This window comes from Oncorhynchus nerka, linkage group LG11 (genome assembly GCF_034236695.1).
Source record: "Oncorhynchus nerka isolate Pitt River linkage group LG11, Oner_Uvic_2.0, whole genome shotgun sequence".
Taxonomy (NCBI): domain Eukaryota; kingdom Metazoa; phylum Chordata; class Actinopteri; order Salmoniformes; family Salmonidae; genus Oncorhynchus; species Oncorhynchus nerka.
The window spans coordinates 54,297,723-54,319,657 of record NC_088406.1 but is presented as its reverse complement, the minus strand read 5'-3'; the positions used below and the strand labels follow the sequence as shown (position 1 = coordinate 54,319,657).

General features: G+C 40.8%; 1 protein-coding gene across 1 annotated transcript; it reads left to right on the top strand.

The window, feature by feature from the left end:
• Window positions 1-1,641: 1,641 nt before the first annotated feature.
• On the top strand, window positions 1,642-20,760 carry clrn1 (clarin 1). Its single transcript, XM_029673271.1, has 3 exons — window positions 1,642-2,188; window positions 17,887-18,066; window positions 19,640-20,760. Exons 1-3 carry the CDS (start codon window positions 1,936-1,938, stop codon window positions 19,903-19,905), a joined length of 699 nt encoding a protein of 232 aa, XP_029529131.1. The 5' UTR covers window positions 1,642-1,935; the 3' UTR covers window positions 19,906-20,760.
• Window positions 20,761-21,935: the final 1,175 nt, after the last annotated feature.

The window sequence follows — 21,935 nt, the reverse complement described above, 5'->3', positions numbered from 1 at the left end:
CTTAAGGTCCTTGTGTAATTGTAATGTGATATTGTACCCCCTAGCTCGATTGTCCATTGTTTTTAATCTATGTATGTGCTTTATGTATTGATTTGTTGTTAATAAAAAAAATATATAAAAAATTAAAAAAATTAAAAAGGGTAGACATCCAAAATGTCTGCCATTTGGGTCCTTACCAGAGTTATATTACAAGTACCCTTCCAAGAAGGCTCAAGGTCATTGGTCACAGAAATGATGTCAAATCACGTTATTTGTACAGTAGCTTTGATTGGACTGATCATGTCAACATCTTCCTTTCACAATCTTAGCTAGCAGTCATCATCGTGAATCAAGTCTACTGACTAATCCAAGATGGCGTAGCAGTCAGACGTGTGTTTGTCTTGTCCCATGTAAATAGTCGTTTTTTTCGTATATATTTTCTCTCACTTTCCACCTACGATCTAACTATACTTTCCTGCAACCCGCCTCACCCAATGTGGTACGGATCTGCTATTTGTATACGCTATAACTGGAACGTCCATCATCAACTAGCCAGTTAACTAGCTACTAGTCACTGTTAGCCACGGCTAGCGGTCTTCACCTTTAGCTCGGACACCAGCCAGCTTTAGCTCGGTCAATAACTACCAGTCTACACAGAGCGATATCAACCCAGAGCATATCGGACTGCTTTTCTCCACCACTAGCTAGCTAGCTGCAACCCAGTGGCTACTCCTGGCTAACACCTCTGTCCTGAAGCAAAGCACCAGCTAGTGTTTATCTGACTGGATAAAATATATACAGTAGCAATCAAAAGTCTAGACACACACTCATTCCAGTGTTTTTCTTTATTTTTTACTATATTGTAGAATAGAGAAGATAACAAACTTTGAATCATGTAACCCAAAAAGTGATAAATCAATATTTTATATTTGAGATTCTTCAAAGTAGCCACCCTTTGCCTTCATGACAGCTTTGCACACTCTTGGCAGTGTGCAATTGAATTGACCACAGGTGGACTTCAATCAAGTAGTAGAAACATCTCCAAGGATGATCAATGGAAATAGCATGCACCGGCGCTCAATTGAGTTTCAAAGCAAAGGGGCTGAATATGTAAATAAGGTATTTTTTGTATATATTTATAAAAATGTCTATACCTGTCATCGCTTTGTCATTATGGGGTATTGTGTGTAGACTGATGAGGATTTTTATTTATTTAATACATTTTAGAATAAAGCTGTCACGTTAAAAAAATGTGGAAAAATAATATATATAGACTTAATAAATATCGACTGAATACTTTCCCAAGGCCATATATATATATATGTGTGTGTGTGTGTATTTATTATGTCCCCGCAACTTCTAAAACCAAAGTTGCGCCTCTGGGTTGAATTGTTGTAAACATGTAACAATTACTGACATGGCAGAATCGGACGGGATTAAAATTACAATGTGGTGTTTTGTGCTCGTGGACATATTTACATTACCCGACCTCCCCCAGTAAAATCTTGTACAAACTGGGCTATACATCTACAGATTAAGTCGATATAAATCCTTCATTCCCTCTGAAGTTATGGGAAAATGTGGAAACTCATTTTGCTGCGAAAAATACATTTGTGGGCAAGTTTTCAGGCATTGTGGGCGGGTTTTGAGAAGTCATTGTGCTAGAAACTTCTCGACGATAGCGAGAAGCACTCTCCCAAATGTTAAACCTTGGTTACTTGGAGATAATGAGCAAGGGGAGAAGACGATCAATGTAATTGAATATGCAACGGCCATTTTAGAACAGCATCACTACGGTATACACATTTAGCTATTTCAATGACACTTGTCATAATATCCTAACACAGATAATTAGCAACTTGGTTTTGGATTATTTGGGAGTTGGCTACCAACTGGAGATTAATTGAGCACCATGGACTGGTCAGACTAATTATTTTTCCACACTTCACACTCACCATGCCAAGTTGTCAAAAGAAAATTATATTCTCTGTTGCCGGAGTGTTGAGTTTCGGTTGCGTCCTCATTATTGCCGCCGCGATGGGGACGCAGTTTTGGGTCCAGGGGACTGTGTTGTGTACAACCGGTGCGCAACTTGTAAATGCCACAGGACAAGAGCTGGATAAATTTGTCGGTAGTGTTAACTATGGTCTTTTTCACGGACAGAGAGTGAAGCAATGTGGACTTGGCGGAAGACCCTTCAGATTTTCATGTGAGTAGAAGACCCTGTGAATTGCATGAAAAGTTTGTGAAAACCGGTGTATTTAAAGATACTGCTGGGTTGAAAAGGTATTCTCATTTGCGCATCTATAATGAAAAGTAAACAATGAGACGAGCAGTCACCCACTACATTAATAATTCAAATTACTATAGATAGCCTACACCCTGTTTTAAATCGTATCCCTGTGACGTAAGGATCCATTTTACTAAATTCAATGGAATGTTCAGCATAAATTATCTTGGTAGCATTAGTACAAAATATAGCCTAATTATTGGGTGTTGGAAAAAAAGTAACATTTTATAATAAAGTATTTGCAGGCTAACAATACAATACACATAATGTAATTACCCATTGGGCATACGACGTGATAAAGACGTATTTTACTCGTTGAAACCCGGTCTGGACATTATATGACCAGATTAATAATTTTTCTATATGTCTTTTTGACATCAAGCAAAATACGTCTTATTTTGGTTGATATCTGGTGTGGAGTTCAACCTAAAAAACATCTAAATGCTACTCAATTAATAGAAACCAATCTATATAAACATGTGCATAGTCTTTGTGGGCCATGCACCCATTGTATATAAGACGCTAGAACCATTACAATTATATCAATTTGAGTAATGTTCTTTTTCAGCAGGGTTTTCATGATTCAGTTTAGCACATTTGGCAAACAACAGCTGGCAGAACTCACCAAAGGGGTTAGGGTCTCGTGGCATACTGTACCCAGTCAACCACAGGAGGTTAGTGGCACCTTAATTGGGGGAAATGGGTTTGTGTTAATGATTGGAGCAGAATTAGTGGAATGGTATCAAGTACATGGTTTCCAGGTGTTTGATGCCATTCCATTTGCTCTGTTCTGGCCATTATAATGAGCCCTTCTACTCTCAATAGCCTCCTGTGCAGTCAACACACTTGACTCAGACCCATTCCATTTGAGTACTAGGGGACTGGGGCTCAGGGGGCTTCATGCGGGCCGAGCTCTTCCCGAGTCTGGCAGAATCATATTACTCTGGCCTCCGGCTAAAGGTACTCGGCTGAGCCTACTTCAGTTTATCCGGTCCGATTGACTTTTTCAGGAATAGGGCCATTTGAGGTTTTAATTCGTCATGTGATGAAATACCTTCTTTTTTTTAAAACAGAGAAATGTGATATATTTCACCTCCAAGTCATCGAATTTGCTAGGTCATTAAAAGCTCCAATTTATGAATCCTATAGTTATCAGAGATGGTCCCTAATTTAGAGAATCTCCGATGTTATAAATGCTTGCTTTTACTACAGGCTATGTTTTTCGTAGTTGCAGTCCACCCAATTGAAAAGTGCACATTCACTTCCATAACATTTGTTCTAGGCTACCAGCATGTAAGATAAAACCTGAGACATCTGTGGCATTGTGTTGTGTCGAATGCGTGCACACCAAAACACCCTTTCGGTGACATGAATAAGGATATTTCATATTTTCAAGTTTAAAAGTCAGTTCCCAACACTATAAATGTGTTTGCTTTCACATAACAGTGTTTTTTATAGTTTCAGTCCACTGAATTGAAAAGTGCACATTCACTTCCATAACAATTGTTCTACGCTACCAGCATGTAAGATAAACATGCACAATAATACAGGATATCCTTACAAAAATGCACGGTTGTTAAAATGCAGTGAAACTGCAGTACAATTACATTGTCTTTTAAATTAAGATTATCTGGTGGCTTGCTGTATGGCTTCTAATGGTAATTGTTTGTTTGTGTTAACTAATTGCACTGTTTTATTGTGCTGCACATTTTCTTCTGTTCCACTGAATGCTGTTTTGACGTTCTATTACGACTAACTACATTTGTTTTCAGAATTTAACAAATAACATGTAGGCCACCTATGTCTTATGGTGGTTAATTTCTTTATCAATTGAGGAGAGACAAACCTATCACACAAGTCAGAGTTATACTTAAACTAAATCTTTAATCACTTATTAATAAGGGAGCAAGTCAATACAACACACATAAAGTGAATCGATTGAGTGCTCTACTATAATGATGGCTGGTCGATGATTCACGCTCAGATGATTTGTTGAGAGCCCAAGACAAAAGTACAAAGGTCTTTTTATAGCCAAGATACACCCCTTTCAACCTACATGACCAACAACAGATATATAGAATAGGTCACAAGGTTAAGATTTGTATGAAAGATACTTATAATTCACAGCAGACAGTATCTGCTGTGTCAACAGTTATCTTTCATTGTACAGACCAGGGTCTGGCCCTGGGGTCATCTCTACCTGGTACCATATAGAACAGAAACATTAACTCATGCTCTGGAATGCGGTCTCTTTAGGTTTTATCACCCAAAAGACACCATAAATCTCCTGTCAGTGTTATCTCCCAGAGGCCCATCCTCAGTAGAACACACACACAGATGATTAACAAGCCCTTATTATGTTGCATACAAGAACCAGTGGATGCAATAACAGCATTATAACATAATCTTGCAATTTTCCACCATAGTCTTTTATTTCAAATCAAGTTGTATTTGTCACATGTAGCGAATACAACAGGTGTAGACCTTACAGACCTTACTTACAAGCCCTTAACAATGCAGTTTTAAGAAAAATACCTGCTAGGTAAAAAATAAAAGTAACAAATAATTAAAGAGCAGCAGTAAAATAACAATAGCGAGGCTATATGCAGGGGGTCAATGTGCGGGGGCACCAGTTGAGGTAATTGGGGTAGTATGTACATGTAGGTAGAGTTATTAAAGTGACAATGCATGGTTAATAAACAGAGTAGCAGCAGCTTAAAAGAGAAAGGGGGGGGGTCAATGCAAATAGTCCTGGTAGCCATTTGATTAGCTGTTCATGAGTCTTATGGTTTGGGGGTACAAGCTGTTAAGAAGCCTTTTGGACCTAGGCTTGGCACTCCGGTACCGCTTGCCGTGTGGTAGCAGAGAAGTCTATAACTAGGGTGGCTGGAGTCTTTGACAATTTTTAGGGCCTTCCTCTGACACCGCCTGGTATAGAGGTCCTGCATGGCAGGAAGCTTGGCCCCAGTGATTTATTGGGCCGTACAAACTACCCTCTGTAGTGCCTTACGGTCAGAGGCTGAGCAGTTGACATACCAGGCAGTGATGCAACCACCACTATCCTACTAAACTCAGCAAAAAAGTCGTCTCACTGTCAACTGCATTTATTTTCAGCAAACTTAACATGTGTAAATATTTGTATGATCATAACAAGATTCAACAACTGAGACATAAACTGAACAAGTTCCACAGACATGTAACTAACAGAAATGGAATAATGTGTCCCTGAACAAAGAGGGGGTCAAAATCAAAAGTAACAGTCAGTGTCTGTTGTGGTCACCAGCTGCATTAAGTACTGCAGTGCATCTCCTCCTCATGGACTGCACCAGATTTACCAGATTTGCCAGTTCTTGCTGTGAGATGTTACCCACATGAGGGAGGAGGATGTCTTCCCTGTAACGCATAGCGTTGAGATTGCCTGCAATGACAACAAGCTTAGTCCGATGATGCTGTGACACACCGCCCCAGACCACGACGGACCCTCCACCTCCAAATCGATCCCGCTCCAGAGTACAGGCCTCGGTGTAATGCTCATTCCTTCGACGATAAACTCACCATCCCTGATGAGACCAAACCGCGACTCGCCAGCGAAGACCACTTTTTGCCAGTCCTGTCTGGTCCAGCAACGGTGGGTTTGTGCCCATAGGCGACGTTGTTGCCGGTGATGTCTGGGGAGGATCTGCATTACAACAGGCCTACGAGCCCTCAGTCCAGTCTCTCTCAGCCTATTGCAGACAGTCTGAGCACTGATGGAGGGATTGTGCGTTCCTGGTGTAACTCGGGCAGTTGTTGTAACCATCCTGTACCTGTACCGCAGGTGTGATGTTCGGATGTACCGATCCTGTGCAGGTGTGTCTACACGTGGTCTGGCACTGCGAGGACGATCAGCTGTCTGTTCTGTCTCCCTGTAGCGCTGTCTTAGGCGTCTCGCAATACGGACATTACAATTTATTTCCCTGGCCACATCTGCAGTCCACATGCCTCCGTGCAGAATGCCTAAGGCACGTTCACGCAGATGAGCAGGGACCCTGGGCATCTTTCTTTTGGTGTATTTCAGAGTCAGTAGATAGGCCTCTTTAGTGTCCTAAGTTTTTGTAACAGTGACCTTAATTGCCTGCCGTCTGTTAGTGTCTTAGCGACCGTTACACAGGTGCATGTTCATTAATTGTTTATGGTTCATTGAACAAGCATGGGAAACGGTGTTTAAACCCTTTGCAATGAAGATCTGTGAAGTTATTTGGATTTTAATGAATTATCTTTGAATGACAGAGTCCTGAAAAGGGGCCATTTCTTTTTTTGCTGAGTTGACAATCCATCAGGATTTACAAACCCTATTTTTATTGCATTTATTTCCATCAATAATTAGTTGAATTATTGCACCTGAATTGCACCCTGAAAATGACTGTTATATTTTTCCTTAAAGATTTCAAGCAATTAACATAATTTGTCTGGTAATTGTATTTAATTTCATTGGCTACATTTTTTATAATTGAACCTTTTATTTAACTAGGCAAGTCAGTTCATTAAGAACAAATTCCTATTTACAATGACGGCCCTCTGCAGGGACGGGGGCTGGGATTAAATTTAGGAGGTAGGCATATCCTTTCCAGCTAAAACTTTGATTGGAATCTGTGCTTCATGAGCAGCAATCAATCTGCATGCAGGCAGCCTGCTGTAAATATATCACTAGCCACTTTAAACAATGCTACCTTATATAATGTTACTTACCCTACATTATTCATCTCATATGCATACGTATATACTGTACTCTACATCATCGATTGCATCCTTATGTAATACATGTATCACTAGCCACTTTAACTATGCCACTTTGTTTACTTTGTCTACATTCTCATCTCATATGTATATACTGTACTCGATACCATCTACTGTATGCTGCTCTGTACCATCACTCATTCATATATCCTTATGTACATATTCTTTATCCCCTTACACTGTGTATAAGACAGTAGTTTTGGAATTGTTAGTTAGATTACTTGTTGGTTATCACTGCATTGTCGGAACTAGAAGCACAAGCATTTCGCTACACTCGCATTAACTTCTGCTAACCATGTGTATGTGACAAATAAAATTTGATTTGATTTGCTCCAGCTCATTGGTCAAAATTCCATATGGCAGTTGGAACAGACACAGCTGGAAAACATAGACAGTTTCTGTAAATTGACACAATTTTTTACATTTGACTGCTAAATGGTAGTCCCTGTTCTCCTGCATTCTTGTTTAACTTTCGTAAGTAAAGCGGCAGTTTGTTGGGGAGAAGAATTTCAAGGAAACATTTGCTAGCTATTTAACATTGGCTCTCTGGCTAATCCTCCATGGACATGGTAAGTTAAAATGTTTACCTTTTGTAGGTGTTGGTTCTAGCTAGTCAACATTTTGATATCGGTTTAGTTAATGATAGCAAATGTGTGTGTTCTGTGTGTGAGATGATGATCACAATAACTTGAAAATATTGTCATGTCAACATTGTCCTGCTAGCTATGTGTGTGTGTTCGGTGTTCTGTGTGAGATTTGACTATTATTATAATCAAAATAATTTACAGAAAAGATTGGTACATATAGGAAACATTGTGTGCATGCATGTGTGTGAGACAGTAAACTATCCTAATTCTTGAAGCGTGTACCCCCAATATGAATGTGAAGATTTTCTTGATTCATCAGAGTTCCTTGTATTTTCTATTGGACAATACAATACATTTTGCCTATCCCTGCTACCCCTCAACACTCATTCTAAAATTACAACTATCAACTGCCTTTTTCAATTCTTGATTCTCATTTTTTGCAGGAATCTTCTAGCTTGGATGGAGGAAGGAACAAAGGGAATGAGTATAGAAATGTAATGCTGAGTAAGTGTAATGCTGAGTAAGAAATGTAAATAGACAGCAAAACACAGGCTATCTCTCGCCACCTGTCTGCCTAACTGCCAGATTGCTGAGGGGCAACATAGACAAGTACATTGACTAGCAAGTACATTGACTAAGTCTAACTTTGTGTTAACCATGATTCATCTGTATTTACAGTTCCTGAAACATGTCAATGACCTGATGCATGGCCTCTACAGGGGTGCTTGGCCACACACTCAGGTACCAGTGACCTATTCTGCCACATCGCCAGGGAAGGAAGAGAGCAGAACCACTCTTCCATAAATCCATGACAGTAAGTTGTGTGCAAAAGTATTTTTATTTTATTTTTCGGTTTGATACTCTAACATTCCGTGTGTATTGATTCCTACTAACCAGCTTTGTAAGAGCTAGATTTGTACTAGCTATGCTGATGGTCATTATCTTTTTTTCATTGCATCAGGTCTCACTGAGACTGGATTCCCCAAGAGACATGCTATTCAGCTGCCCATTATTGCCTGGTCTTACCTAGAACCTAAAAAGGTTAATCGTCTGTCCCCATATGAAAACCCTTTCTGGTTCCAGATAGAACCCTTTGGTTCCAGGTAAAAGTATTTTGGGTTCCATGTAGAACCCTTTCCACAGAGGCTTCTACATGGGGACAGCCGAAGAACCCTTTTGGGGAAAAAATGTCTAAGAGTGTAGTGTAATTAGATCCAATTGAAATAGCACCGCTTCTAATATAAGTTGGTAAAGCAAAAAAAAATCCTATTTTTAACTGCCCTTTTTTATTTCAGGTGCGAAACCCTTGTCCTGATTCATGTAAAGTTGGTGAGTCATGTACAGTTTCTCCCCTCTCTCTCTTGCTCATTCTCCCTGTCACTCACTCAAACTCACACACGTGTGCAGTTGCAGAGAAGAGGAAGCGATTTGCGGATTACACCCATTTCTAACAATGTTTGTTGCAGGAGTGATAAGACAGACACAACTTTTGAACAAGATTGCCTCTTTTACTTAATTTGTTGCATTTAGTTTCTCTTTTTTACTGCCACAATGATTCAACTAGTACCATGGAAATAATTTTAGCTAGCTGAGTCCACAAATATTCTTCAATTAATGTCCTTTTTTTAGTTTGCTTTTAAAATCTCAAGTTGGTAATACGCTGATTCTCTTCACTGCAGATCTGACCCATCAAACGACTTTTCAAGAGGGTCACCACGCTCCAGATCTCTTTCTGTGCTCAGAGGTACTTGATGAGGATTTACCCCATCACACCACTAATGAATTATTAATCAAATAAAACAATGGGCCTTTGTATAGTCTGTCCCAGTCTTTTTTTGCATGTAATGTCTGTGGTTGAATTATGAAACGATTTCTGTATGCAGATGTATGTCGTTTAGTTTTTTACATTGCTTAATCTATTTTAAATGTAAGAATATGTTACAGATGAACTTTAATTGGTGACTATGGAAACAATCAGAAATGTAACGAGCAATATTTTCAATATCCAACTTTATCCTCTGCAATACGTTTTACCACACTTCTTTTTTCTAAGGGAGCTATCTGGAACCTAAAAGGGTTATTCGGGCAGTTTCCATAGGAGAACCCTTTGAAGAGCCCTTTTTGGTTTCAAGTAGAACTGTTTTTGTTTCAGGTAGAACTCTTTTGGGTTCTATGTAGGACCTGTTCCACAGAAGATTCTACATGGAAACCAAAATGGTTATACGTTGAACCAAAAAGGCCTTTCCTATGGGGACCGCCGAAGACTCCTTTTGGGACCCTTTATTCTAAGAGTGTAGGTAATAAACTGTAGTCAAGTAGTCCATTATTATTTTTAAATTTAATTAGGCAAGTCAGTTAAGATCAAATTCTTATTTACAATCACCGCCTACAAAATCCTTTAACTAGTACCATGTTATGATGAGGTCTTAACAATGACCAGTAGGCTACATAATATAGTGGTCAGAATCATGACCAGCTGGTCATATAGAGGTCACAGTTATGACCAACTGGTGTAATGGTGGTCAGAAGAATGTCATATTCTGGTCCAGTAAAAATGTTTAAAAAAACCTTCCCTTTTAAACCAATTTGCGACCAGAATAAGATGTCATAAAAATACATTTTCAGCCAGAGTTTGCACACTGGGTAGTAACCGAAGCATAGGACAGGATTCAGTAGTCACTGCAGCCTAAAGTAAATAAAGTAACTAAAGTAAAGGCGGTGGCCCGTTCTTGTAGGTTCATGCTCTACAACATCCGCAGAGTACGACCCTGCCTCACACAGGAAGCAGCGCAGGTCCTAATCCAGGCACTTGTCATCTCCCGTCTGGATTACTGCAACTCGCTGTTGGCTGGGCTCCCTGCCTGTGCCATTAAACCCCTACAACTCATCCAGAACGCCGCAGCCCGTCTGGTGTTCAACCTTCCCAAGTTCTCTCACGTCACCCCGCTCCTCCGCTCTCTCCACTGGCTTCCAGTTGAAGCTCGCATCCGCTACAAGACCATGGTGCTTGCCTACGGAGCTGTGAGGGGAACGGCACCTCAGTACCTCCAGGCTCTGATCAGGCCCTACACCCAAACAAGGGCACTGCGTTCATCCACCTCTGGCCTGCTCGCCTCCCTACCACTGAGGAAGTACAGTTCCCGCGCAGCCCAGTCAAAACTGTTCGCTGCTCTGGCCCCCAATGGTGGAACAAACTCCCTCACGACGCCAGGACAGCGGAGTCAATCACCACCTTCCGGAGACACCTGAAGCCCCACCTCTTTCAGGAATACCTAGGATAGGATAAAGTAATCCTTCTCACCCCCCCCCTTAAAAGATTTAGATGCACTATTGTAAAGTGGCAGTTCCACTGGATGTCTTAAGGTGAACGCACCAATTTGTAAGTCGCTCTGGATAAGAGCGTCTGCTAAATGACTTAAATGTAAATGGAAATGTAAATGGAAATAAATTTGTCAAAATGTTATAATTACTCCTGTCTATACAGAAATGAGTAAAGTAATAGAAGCAAGACCGAGGACCATTTAGTTTCTTTCAAAGCTGTGGATTGTTTCAAATCCCAAGCATGGCCTATATGACTAGTTGGGAAGCCCGCAATTTGCGGCTGTTAGTGAAAAAGCAATGCATTTAAAATACGTGTGAAGATAATGTGTCTTGAGTACAATTTGAAATGTTGCGAGAAGAAGGGGAGGGGTGTGTGGTGAAGATATTGGTGTCTCTCCAGAATGTGCTCAGTCCTCCAGAATGCACTGAGCTGCCTCCCGCCAAATTCTTGCAAATTCATATTTTTATTGTGTTAATAGTTTGTCCTTAGATTTTTTATTTTTGTATCAATTCCCCATTACATACAGTATGTCACCAGTAGTAAATTTGGTTGCATTAATTTAGGTTAATGTATGCATGTATTAATTAGGTCTATTTTTACCGTTCTCATTCTCGGAGTGGTAACATTGTAGAGTTCACAATAACTTTTGTTTTATTAAATATCATTTGACTTCGGCCAGACCCCCTCTCCCCCGCAGAGAGGGGAGCTGGTGGGGAGTTGACTGTTGTAAATCACGGATTGGAACTTTCAGCTATTTCCCTCTCAAAATTCACACAGGAATGTGCCTTTGTTCACATAGGTTTTCCCGCTGAAACTCTAACATGTTCTAAAGTGAATACTGGAACAATATTTCTAACAGAATGTGGGGAATGTTCAGACGATCTAAAGAAATTGATGTCCTTTCGGTTGTTATTTTGTGATGCATTAAAAATGTTAAAGGAAATACTGTAACTTGAAAAGTCTATATACACTACAGGTACGAAGTCTCTGTTGTGTATGAAAAATGATTAGTGTTTTTGTTAAGAGAAGGATGTGATCTTAGAAACTATAAGAGGAAATTGTTTCGATAACAAGTGAGTAGTCACCGCCCCCTTGAGTGAAGTCAGAGTCTCACAAACCGCCCCTATTGAATAACTGTATAAAATCAGGGGTTAAAAATGTACATATCAGACCAGAGAGACATTTTAGCTGCGGCTCACATCCAAAGTGGTTTGAACTCTGAAATCTCAGCACGAGGTAGAGAATAAAATCACCTCCCGGACAATCACTGGTACGGCTGATTAGCTGTCCTAAGAAAAGTATCTAGAAAAGCTCATTTAAGTGGGACCATTCTACTATTCTTCAAAACAACATATACTACTACTCTCATCACCACTGAGAACCATCGAGACGGCTGGCTAACCTATCTTCAAATAAGTATCTTCCAGAGCGAGTGGAAGCAGAGTGAGAGCTGTAGTTCTATTCAGGACAGGAGACAGGACAGACAGCTGATCGTCCTTGCAGTGGCAGACCACGTGTAACAACACCTGCACAGGATCGGTACATCCGAACATCACACCTGCGGAACAGGTACAGGATGGCAACAACAACTGCCCGAGTTACACCAGGAACGCACAATCCCTCCATCAGTGCTCAGACTGTCCGCAATAGGTTAAGAGAGACTGGACTGAGGGCTTGTAGGCCTGTTGTAAGGCAGGTCCTCACTAGACATCACTGGCAACAACATTGCCTATGGACACAAACCCACTGTCGCTGGACCAGACAGGACTGGCAAAAAGTGCTCTTCACTGATGAGTCGCGGTTTTGTCTCACAAGGGGTGATGGTCGGATTTGCGTTTATCGTCAAAGGAATGAGCGTTACACCGAGGCCTGTACTCTGGAGCAGGATTGATTTGGAGGTGGAGGGTCTGTCATGGTCTGCGGCGGTGTGTCACAGCATCATCGGACTGAGCTTGTTGTCATTGCAGGCAATCTCAACGTTGTGCATTACAGGGAAGACATCCTCCTCCCTCATGTGGTACCCTTCCTGCAGGCTCATCCTGACATGACCCTCCAGCATGACAATGTTACCATCTATACTGCCCGTTCTGTGAGTGATTTCCTGCTAGCCAGGAATCTCAGTGTTCTGCCATGGCCAGGGAAGAGCCCGGATCTCAATCCCATTGAGCACGTCTGGGACCTGTTGGATCGGAGGGTGAGGGCTAGGGACATTCCCCCCAGAAATGTCCGGGAACTGTCAGGTGCCTTGGTGGAAGAGTGGGGTAACATCTCACAGCAAGAACTGGCAAATCTGGTGCAGTCCATGAGGAGGAGATGCACTGCAGTACTTAATGCAGCTGGTGGCCTCACCAGATACTGACTGTTACTTTTGATTTTGACCCCCTCTCCACCCCCCCGTTGTTCACGGACACATTATTCCATTTCTTTTAGTCACATGTCTGTAGAACTTGTTCAGTTTATGCCTCAGTTGTTGAGTCTTATGTTCATTCAAATATATACACATGCTAAGTTTGCTGAAAATAAATGCAGTTGACAGTGAGAGGACATTTCTTTTTTTGCTGAGTTTATATACTGTATTCTATTTGACTGTATTTTAGTCAATGCCAATCTGACATTGCTCATACTAATATTTAATTCCATTATTTAGCTTTTAGATTTGTGTGTATTGTTGTGAATTGTTAGATATTACTGCACTGTTGGAACTAGGAACACAAGCATTTCGCTACACCTGCAATAACATCTGCTAAATATGTGTAGGTGACCAATACAATTTGATTGATTTGATTCATCTGGAGCAGGTGAGTGTTCATATCCAAGACAGTTGGAACCACCATACTGATTGATGGTGATAGACTTCTCTTTAAGTTCCGTTAACTTTGAGAACGGTGCAAGGACTCCACTCAACTCTTTCAGCTGGTTCTATTCACACGTGTTCAAAACCACATTCTCAAGTCCACGCTGCACATTTCTGTGAGGGCCTTGTGGTCAAGAGCTACGAGGGCCTGCAGTTGTTTGAATGTGCTATTAAAGCGAGTAGCATTTGCTGCTGGAACAAATTTCCCCATGCCAAACACAGCCTCAAACCTGTCTTTAAATGGAGTTCTACTATGTAGCAGTGTACTGAATGAACCTTGATGTCTTGGTAATGGCTAATGAAATGACCTTGACTTCTTTCATCCCATCATGTATCACTAGCAGTAGGAAGTGAGCAAAACGGGAGAGTCACCGTCTGGATCTCCGGAGGTTGATGTTCACCTCATCCCATGATACATCCTCCCATAGGTGTTCATCGTCCAGGTTCCCGTCTTTACTGTGCTCCTCCTGCTGTGGCAGCTTTACTTTGAATGCACATTATCATATTTCATGTGTTATCTGTGATAATAGGATACTTTATTTGTGATGCGATATTCATCTGTGATTTCATCAAAGCTATAGCTAGCTATTTTCTCTGCGCTATGCCGCCCAGTGTACCGCCTGCAGTCTAGGAGGAAGGGACTCCAGCTCATTTCTATTTGGGTTTTACTGTGAGTGGTAACTCTGAAGAAAGAGCACAAGAATTTGGATGATGAATTTTCTGTGCAAATGCTGCCACACTTGGCTGTGCAGTATCTGGTGTCTGCTGTCCTGCCTTGTACTTCCTGAATCTGAAAATAAATGTAAAAAATATACTATAAAATTTCTGGTAATATTAACATCAAATCTATGAACCTTAGCTAAAGTCGCAGCACCAATTTTAATCACACGTATTGCAACCGCATTGCATAAGTTGCAATAAACTGTTAAGTCACATAATGATGAACACATTACGCGAGAAGCAATGTTAATATATGTCTTAATTTAAAAATGCAGAGGCAGAGATGGCGGAACAGAGTTTTGACTGGCGGTTCAGGATTGTTTTAAAGCCTAGTTTAGATATGTTTCTGTTTATTTCTGACATTTTGGTAGGCTATTTGTTTGTCAACTTGTCTATAATTAGATACTCTTCTGTCATTACTTGTTGCCCCAGAAGACTCATTATAAACTGTGTGGTACGAGCCATGAATGCTGATTGGCTGACAGCCGTGGTATATCAGACTGTATACCACGGGTAAGACAAAACATGTATTTGTATTGCTCTAATTACCTTGGTAACCAGTTTATACACTGAACTAAAATATAAAGGCAACATGTAAAGTGTTGGTCCCATCTTTCATGAGCTGAAATAAAAGATCCCAGAAATTTTGAGTGAGGGCATGCAATTGGCATGCTGACTGCAGGAATGTCCAGCAGAACTGTTGACAGAGAATTGAATGTTCATTTCTCTACCGTAAGCCACCTCCAATGTCATTTCAAAGAGTTTGACAGTACGTCCTACCGGCCTCACAACCACAGACTGTGTATGACGTCATGTGGGTGAGCGGTTTGCTGATGTCAACGTTATGAACAGAGTGCCCCGTGGTGTTGGGATTATGGTATGGGAAGGCAGAAACTACGGACAATGAAAACATTTACAATTAATCGATGGCAGTTTGAATGCACAGAGATACCGTGACGAGATCCTGAGGCCCATTGTCGTGCCATTCATCCACCGCCATCACCTCATGTTTCAGCATGATAATGCACAGCCCCATGTCTCAAGGATCTGTACACAATTCCTGGAAGCTGAAAATGTCTGTTCTTCTCTGACCTGCATGCTCATCAGACAAGTCACCCATTGATCCTGTTTGGGATGCTCTGGATCGACGTGTACGACAGCATGTTCCCGCCAATATCCAGCAACTTTGCACAGCCATTGAAGAAGAATGGGACAACATTCCACAGGGCACAATCAACAGCCTGATCAACTCTATGTGAAGGAGATGTGTCGCGCTGCATGAGGTAAATGGTGGTCACACCAGATACTAACTGTTTTTCTGATCCACGCCCCAAACTTTTTTAAAGGTATTTGTGACCAATAGATGCATCTGTATTCCCAATCGTAAAATCCGTAGATTAGGGCCTAATTCATTTTTTGCAATTGACTGATTTCCTTATGTGAACTGTAACTCAATAAAAGTTTTGAAATTGATGCATGTTGTGTTAATTTTTGTTCAGTATCTTAGCAATAAGGCACCTCGGGGGTTTGCGGTATATGGCCAATATACCACGGCCGTGTTAAACTTGATTGCTGACAAGCAAAAAAAATTGGGACTATGTCAACAATGGACTAATGAAACAAATACTAAAAGATTGTTTTTGGGTGCAGTTTTTCTTTAACAGTTTAACAATCCTTTAAATGGAACGCAGTTGTCAATGGTTTTAGCGGAACTGGGGGGTCTCTTTTCCCCCCAGCAGCAGGCTAATCGAACGCTCTGCACTTTACTGTGACATTTTCTATATCATGACCTATTGGCATGTAGCTTTGCAGGCTAGCTACATCTCCTTTGCTAGCTAACCAACTAAAGCTAGCACACAATGCACAATCACATCAAGCAACTGAAGTGACAGCAAACTATGAGCACTTTCGTTTGTTTTAACCTTTGTTTCTATTGACATTTCTTTAGATATATCCATGTATAATGATCCTGATAAATGAATTCACCTGGCTCAGAGAAGCTGTCAGTCTCTTCACATTTAAATGCATGGCACAGTGTAAATCGCAAAAAAACTGAAACATTGTTCCACAGGTCGGAGATGCAGATGGCAAGGTTCAGACAAACCCCAACTGTTGCAAACCAAACATTTATAAAAGTACAGCCATCAAAATGCTATATCATACACTACAGTTGGGTGAAACATGGGAAAGTTATGCTTCTTTAACATCTGAGAAGCTTGTTAACCCACTAGAGACAAGTAGGAGAAAAATGGTCACAAATGCTAGCCTAGTGGCATGGGACTATCTAATGGAACTGTTAACAGGCATTACCCGGAGAATACAGGATTGTGGTGCTATAACTCCTTGCTATCAACCAATCAGAATCCTGGATTCAAACAACCTGTTTTATGATAATGGTTTTACAGGCTGCGGAGATGCATAACGCTGCTGTAAAAATGCATTGAACATTCACGTCTGATACTAGACTAGGCTACACATACAGTAAGCCTATACACAAATGTGGGTCACGGAGACATGGCCACGTGTAAATGTGCACATAGCCTACCCTCGCAGGGGGTAGAAATACCTCAAAGGAATATTTTTAAAACTTCATATTCATCTACAGCACTACCCCAACACCAATGCATTTGAAAATGGCGCATTATCAGTAAACATTTTTGACATAACTTTACTAACCTATGCCAACTCATAGTTGGTTAAAATCCCAATAAAGGTTACAACAGATGATGTAAAAGTGATGTCTAAACTACTGATAAGCTTAAGTTATGACATACAGAAATCTGGTCTTCATAGAAATCCGCCGTTTTCACATATGATGAATATGAAGTTGACACGTTTTGGAATGTCAGAAGAACATTGTTATTTAGTGTTAACAACAAACTCAAATCAAAGAAAGAAAGAGAAATGTAAATGGAGTGAAGAGAAACCTGTTATCAAAATGATGAAGGCTAGCCTTACAGGGGAAACCCAACTGCCTTCAACTAGGTTAATTGGTCATTCATAAGAGGGCATCTCTTATAACTCAGCAAGTAGCACTAAATAGCAGTAAATGCAGTAACACATCTTACACAAGCACAATGGAGTGAATCATCAGCAATTTTTCACTAATGAGATTTGGCACACACACATTATCTTTTCGCTTGACCGGCAGGTTTGCTAATCATGGTGAGGCCTTTTTAGATGAACAAAAAACTATTTGTTCTCTGACTGTTTGTTCCATCTGCCTTGCATGTTAAACTAATAGAATACAGAGACGCATGCATGTGTTTCATCACGTGAAAATTGTGGGGGGGAAAAAATACTATTTAATAATTGTAGAACATTCCCCCACCTCTCTATATTGTCCCTCTCCTTGTAGTTTTTCCGAACTTGGTGGACGTCATCCCAGCCAGTCTTCACGTCACTGTGATCTTCTTCTGCGTAGTGCTCATCTTCTTCTCCTCTGTGGCCACAGGCTTCTTTATGTACAATGCCTTTGGTAGTCCCTACGAGACCCTGCATGGACCCCTGGGACTCTACCTCTGGAACTTTGTCTGCTGTAAGCACAAAAAAGTCATAATTTCATAACTCACATCACAGGTAGATGTAGGCAAACAGCTCTCTTACACACGTGCATTCCATCTTCAGATATAAATAGCTCACAGTACGCTACACAGGAACCACGTTTATTGGTTCTAACATGTCTCCTTATGTTCCGATCTTGTCCACATTCTGATTGTGCCCACATTTTCAGACAGGTGTAGACAATTAAAAGATGCATTGTGATCTTATTGTGATCAGATCTTCCTGACCACCTCCGGATGTAGTCAGGCACGGATATGTGTAGCCGGATCTGGACATTGAAATCATTTAAATAATCATTCTCCCACCCTCAAATCATTGACAGGTGGCACCATTGTGTCTTAAAACAAATAAATAAATATTATTTTCTAAGAAAAGCTGTCAAATAATTTGCATACAGGAAGTGATCAGGAATTCTGGTCACGATGTGGATACAGTGTGTAGACTCATTTCTGAAAATGTGGGCCCAATCAGAATGTGGGCAAGATCAGGATGCATGTTAGCCCCAGGTATGAACGGGGCAATAGAGCAGTGGTTCTAGTACATTTTGACATTTTAGTCATTTAGCAGACACTCTTATCCAGAGCCACTTATAGTATTGAGTGAAAACATTTTCATACTGGTCCCCCGTGGGAATGAAACCCACAATCCTGGCATTGCTAGCGCCATGCTCTACCAACTGAGCTACACGGGACAGCCGTACCCCTTGGGGGTACTTGGCCTATCTACAGAGGGTACTTGAGAAGACTCATGAGACCATACGCTTACTGGTAAAATGCACATGAAAGGGGTACTCTGGACAGAACAAAATGTACTTTGTTGTAAAGTAACCAAAACAAATTGAGAACCACTGCTATAGAGAACATGATTGGGGTCCAACAAAGGTGTCCTTCAACACTTCAACATTAGTTAGAAATGCATATCAGAGACGTTCAAACACAACAGCCAAGCCATGAGTGGTTGGCTGTACGTCACTTTCCTTTTGCCTTTTTCAGCTTTAAAACCAGTATCCGGTAACCTACCATTTATTTAATCAGGACAGTGGGCTACTTGACCTCCCATCCAAATAGTGGCACCAATTAAGAAACACAGCACCAGAGTTAAAGGAGTTATTTCTCAGTTATCTATAACTGAGACCCTACCTTTAGCGGGCCTATTAAATCGAAACCGCTTACCAGGTTTCAGGGGCAAAACTAAACAAACATTTTTATACACTAGAATGCAAGTTTGGATTCATCTGATCAGTGAACCTATATTTACGATGATGTAAAACATGTCACATGATAATTAATCTCTCGCAGCAGTGAATGACCAAAGCTGAATTGTTTTGGTAACCTGTTTGGGATTGCAACTACTGTAGCGTTCACATATTTCCTTTTAATGTGGCGTGGGCGGGAAGTAGTATTCTGCCTTATAGGAACGTGTTTACAGTAACTGATCATTAGGCTGCCTTTGACTTATTTGAACTCCCAGTGTTGTCAACTGTAAAAGTGTAATATTGCCTGTCTGTCTGTCTGTCTGTCTGTGGGTCTGCCCATCTGTCTGAACAGGCCTCTGCAGCTGCCTGGTGATGATTCTGTTTGCCTCCGAGGTGAAGCTCCACCGGCTGTCCGACCACATCGCCAACTTCAACGAGAGCACGTTTGTGTACAAGACGCTCACAGAGCAATTTGACCACTCCTTCTGGCTCATCTTCCTCACCTTCCTCGTCCATGGCCTTAACATCCTGCTGATCCGTGTGGCCGGGATCCAGTTCCCCTTCCAGGAGGCCAAAGAGTCGGACGTGAACACCGGGGCATCAGATCTCATGTACTGACCAGGGCTTTTGTTTGTTTGTGTGGCCGCTTGCCGGGCCCCCCCACTATAGTGACACTGAGCCTCAGCTATTAGCGTGTCTCAATGGGAGACTTGGGGCCATAGCTTTTATGTGCCCATGTGCTGTTGAAAGGTCCAAGCAAATGTGACCCTCCTGAACCGCTTCTTTTCCGAAATCCAGTGACAAGCTGTCAGTCCTTCAGACGACAACTGGAGACGTGTCCCTGGCCATCTCTGTTAGGGAAGCTGTTTTGAAACTTTGAGTGAGTTGGGTCTTGTTTTTCTTTCCGTTGTTAATTGGTTGTATTTCGTTAGGTGGTGGGCCAATTAAAGGCCAGGATTTCACTCAGCTGTTGAAAAGCAGAGACTTGGTTGGTTCCACTCCATCATGTTTTTACGTGCATTGGCAGTCCTTCCCTTGGCAGTCCAAAGCTTTATCAATGAAGGTGGACCGTTCAACAGTGTGTCACGATTGATTGACCAGAATAGGTACCATGTGTATTATGGATTGACGATATCGTAGCCTTTCAATTTTGCCCCCGAAATGTATTGAAAGACCACAGCTGTATAAAGTAAACCGAGCAGTTTCTTTAGCCCTTTAGCCCTGAATATTGGTTTTTACTTACTCAGGTTTAGATGTTGCTTCATTGTTTGATCAGATGATGTATTCAGAATCATGTGATGTGCCAATTTTTATGATTTTAATGATGATCATTCCTAATACAACATTTATTTTATGAAATGTGTAGAGCTACTTAGATTTGTTGTAGATTTATATGCTGTTATTGGTGTAAGTCCGAGGTATATGTATTCTCTGTCGTAGGAAGAACAATTGTATAAATGTCCACCTACAGTATCTGTGTAAATGTTCCTTGAAGTATAGCTATTTTTGATTGATTGATCAAGTCATTGTATTTCACTATTTAGCATCTTTCTAAGGCACTGAATATTCAAAAACAAATCAAATTTGTAAGTACATTTTATCAGAACTATGAGGTTCCAGATTATTCTAAATCAGTTGAGTTTCAGAAAATGACAAATGTCTTATTTCTTTCCCTTAATTCCACAATGTGGCAATATCTACATACACTATAAAGTACATCAGTAGACAGACCAACTCTTAAGTTAAAACTGAAAAGGGAATATAACAAATAGGACAGTAAATTTGTACGACAACATCTACAGTGAAAGCAAAGGGTTGTTTTCTGTGTGTAATACAATACAGCACGAACATGTTGCATTGAAGCGCATTAAACATCATTGACATACATGAGCACATTCAAAGAGAAGCCACTCCCATCAGTGCCAAACAGTGCAATAGTGTCCAAACAAGATTCAAACACCATTCAAAGTTGTCTTCTATGGGGGCTGTGGTTACGTGGTCATGAATATGCAACAGGTGCCCATAAAAACTGCCAGGTTACATTGGCCTTCTGACAGAAAACCTTCAAAGGCTTCATTCAACTTGACTCTTCCCCAGCAACAAGCTTCTACAAAAGCAGCCCAAATAGACTGTCCTAGAGCCTTCCTCACCTAGCTGTTTTAAGTCTACATAGCAGCACTGAGACTCAAGGTAAGTTTTTCTTATTCTGATTTCAATTGGGTACAAGTGTCTCCCATGTTTAATTCATGGATGCTAAATTGCATCTTAATAGAGCCTAATCATTGCATTGACTTTATTGCACTTTAAAATTGAGCTGCATGAAGTGAATGTTATTTTTCGGACTTAGTATCTAATGAAAAATGGGTGTCAGATTTTTATGGTTGATTTTTACTTACCCAGATTTTGAGATATTCTGCATTAAACAACAGATTCAATAATTCAAGTAGTCTAATGTCAAGATGAATCCACGTACCAGCTATATGCCCATTTCCCCTCAACCCGAAATGAATGGAAAATTAGCATAAAAAAGTATGTGGTGCTTATCTAATCCATTCATTTTGGATTGTGGGATGTGACTGGAGCTACTAAATAACCTGGGACGTCGACTTATCTCAACAGAAGACCACCTTTGAGGTCTGAAAACATCA

What these genes read in the sequence shown, in the direction of transcription:
- clrn1 (XM_029673271.1), top strand. Translation starts at nt 1,936, where the DNA reads ATGCCAAGTTGTCAAAAGAAAATTATATTCTCTGTTGCCGGAGTGTTG. An exon ending in AAGACCCTTCAGATTTTCAT is followed by an intron (nt 2,189 to 17,886) that starts GTGAGTAGAAGA and finishes CTCTCCTTGTAG; the next exon opens with TTTTTCCGAACTTGGTGGAC. An exon ending in CCTCTGGAACTTTGTCTGCT is followed by an intron (nt 18,067 to 19,639) that starts GTAAGCACAAAA and finishes CTGTCTGAACAG; the next exon opens with GCCTCTGCAGCTGCCTGGTG.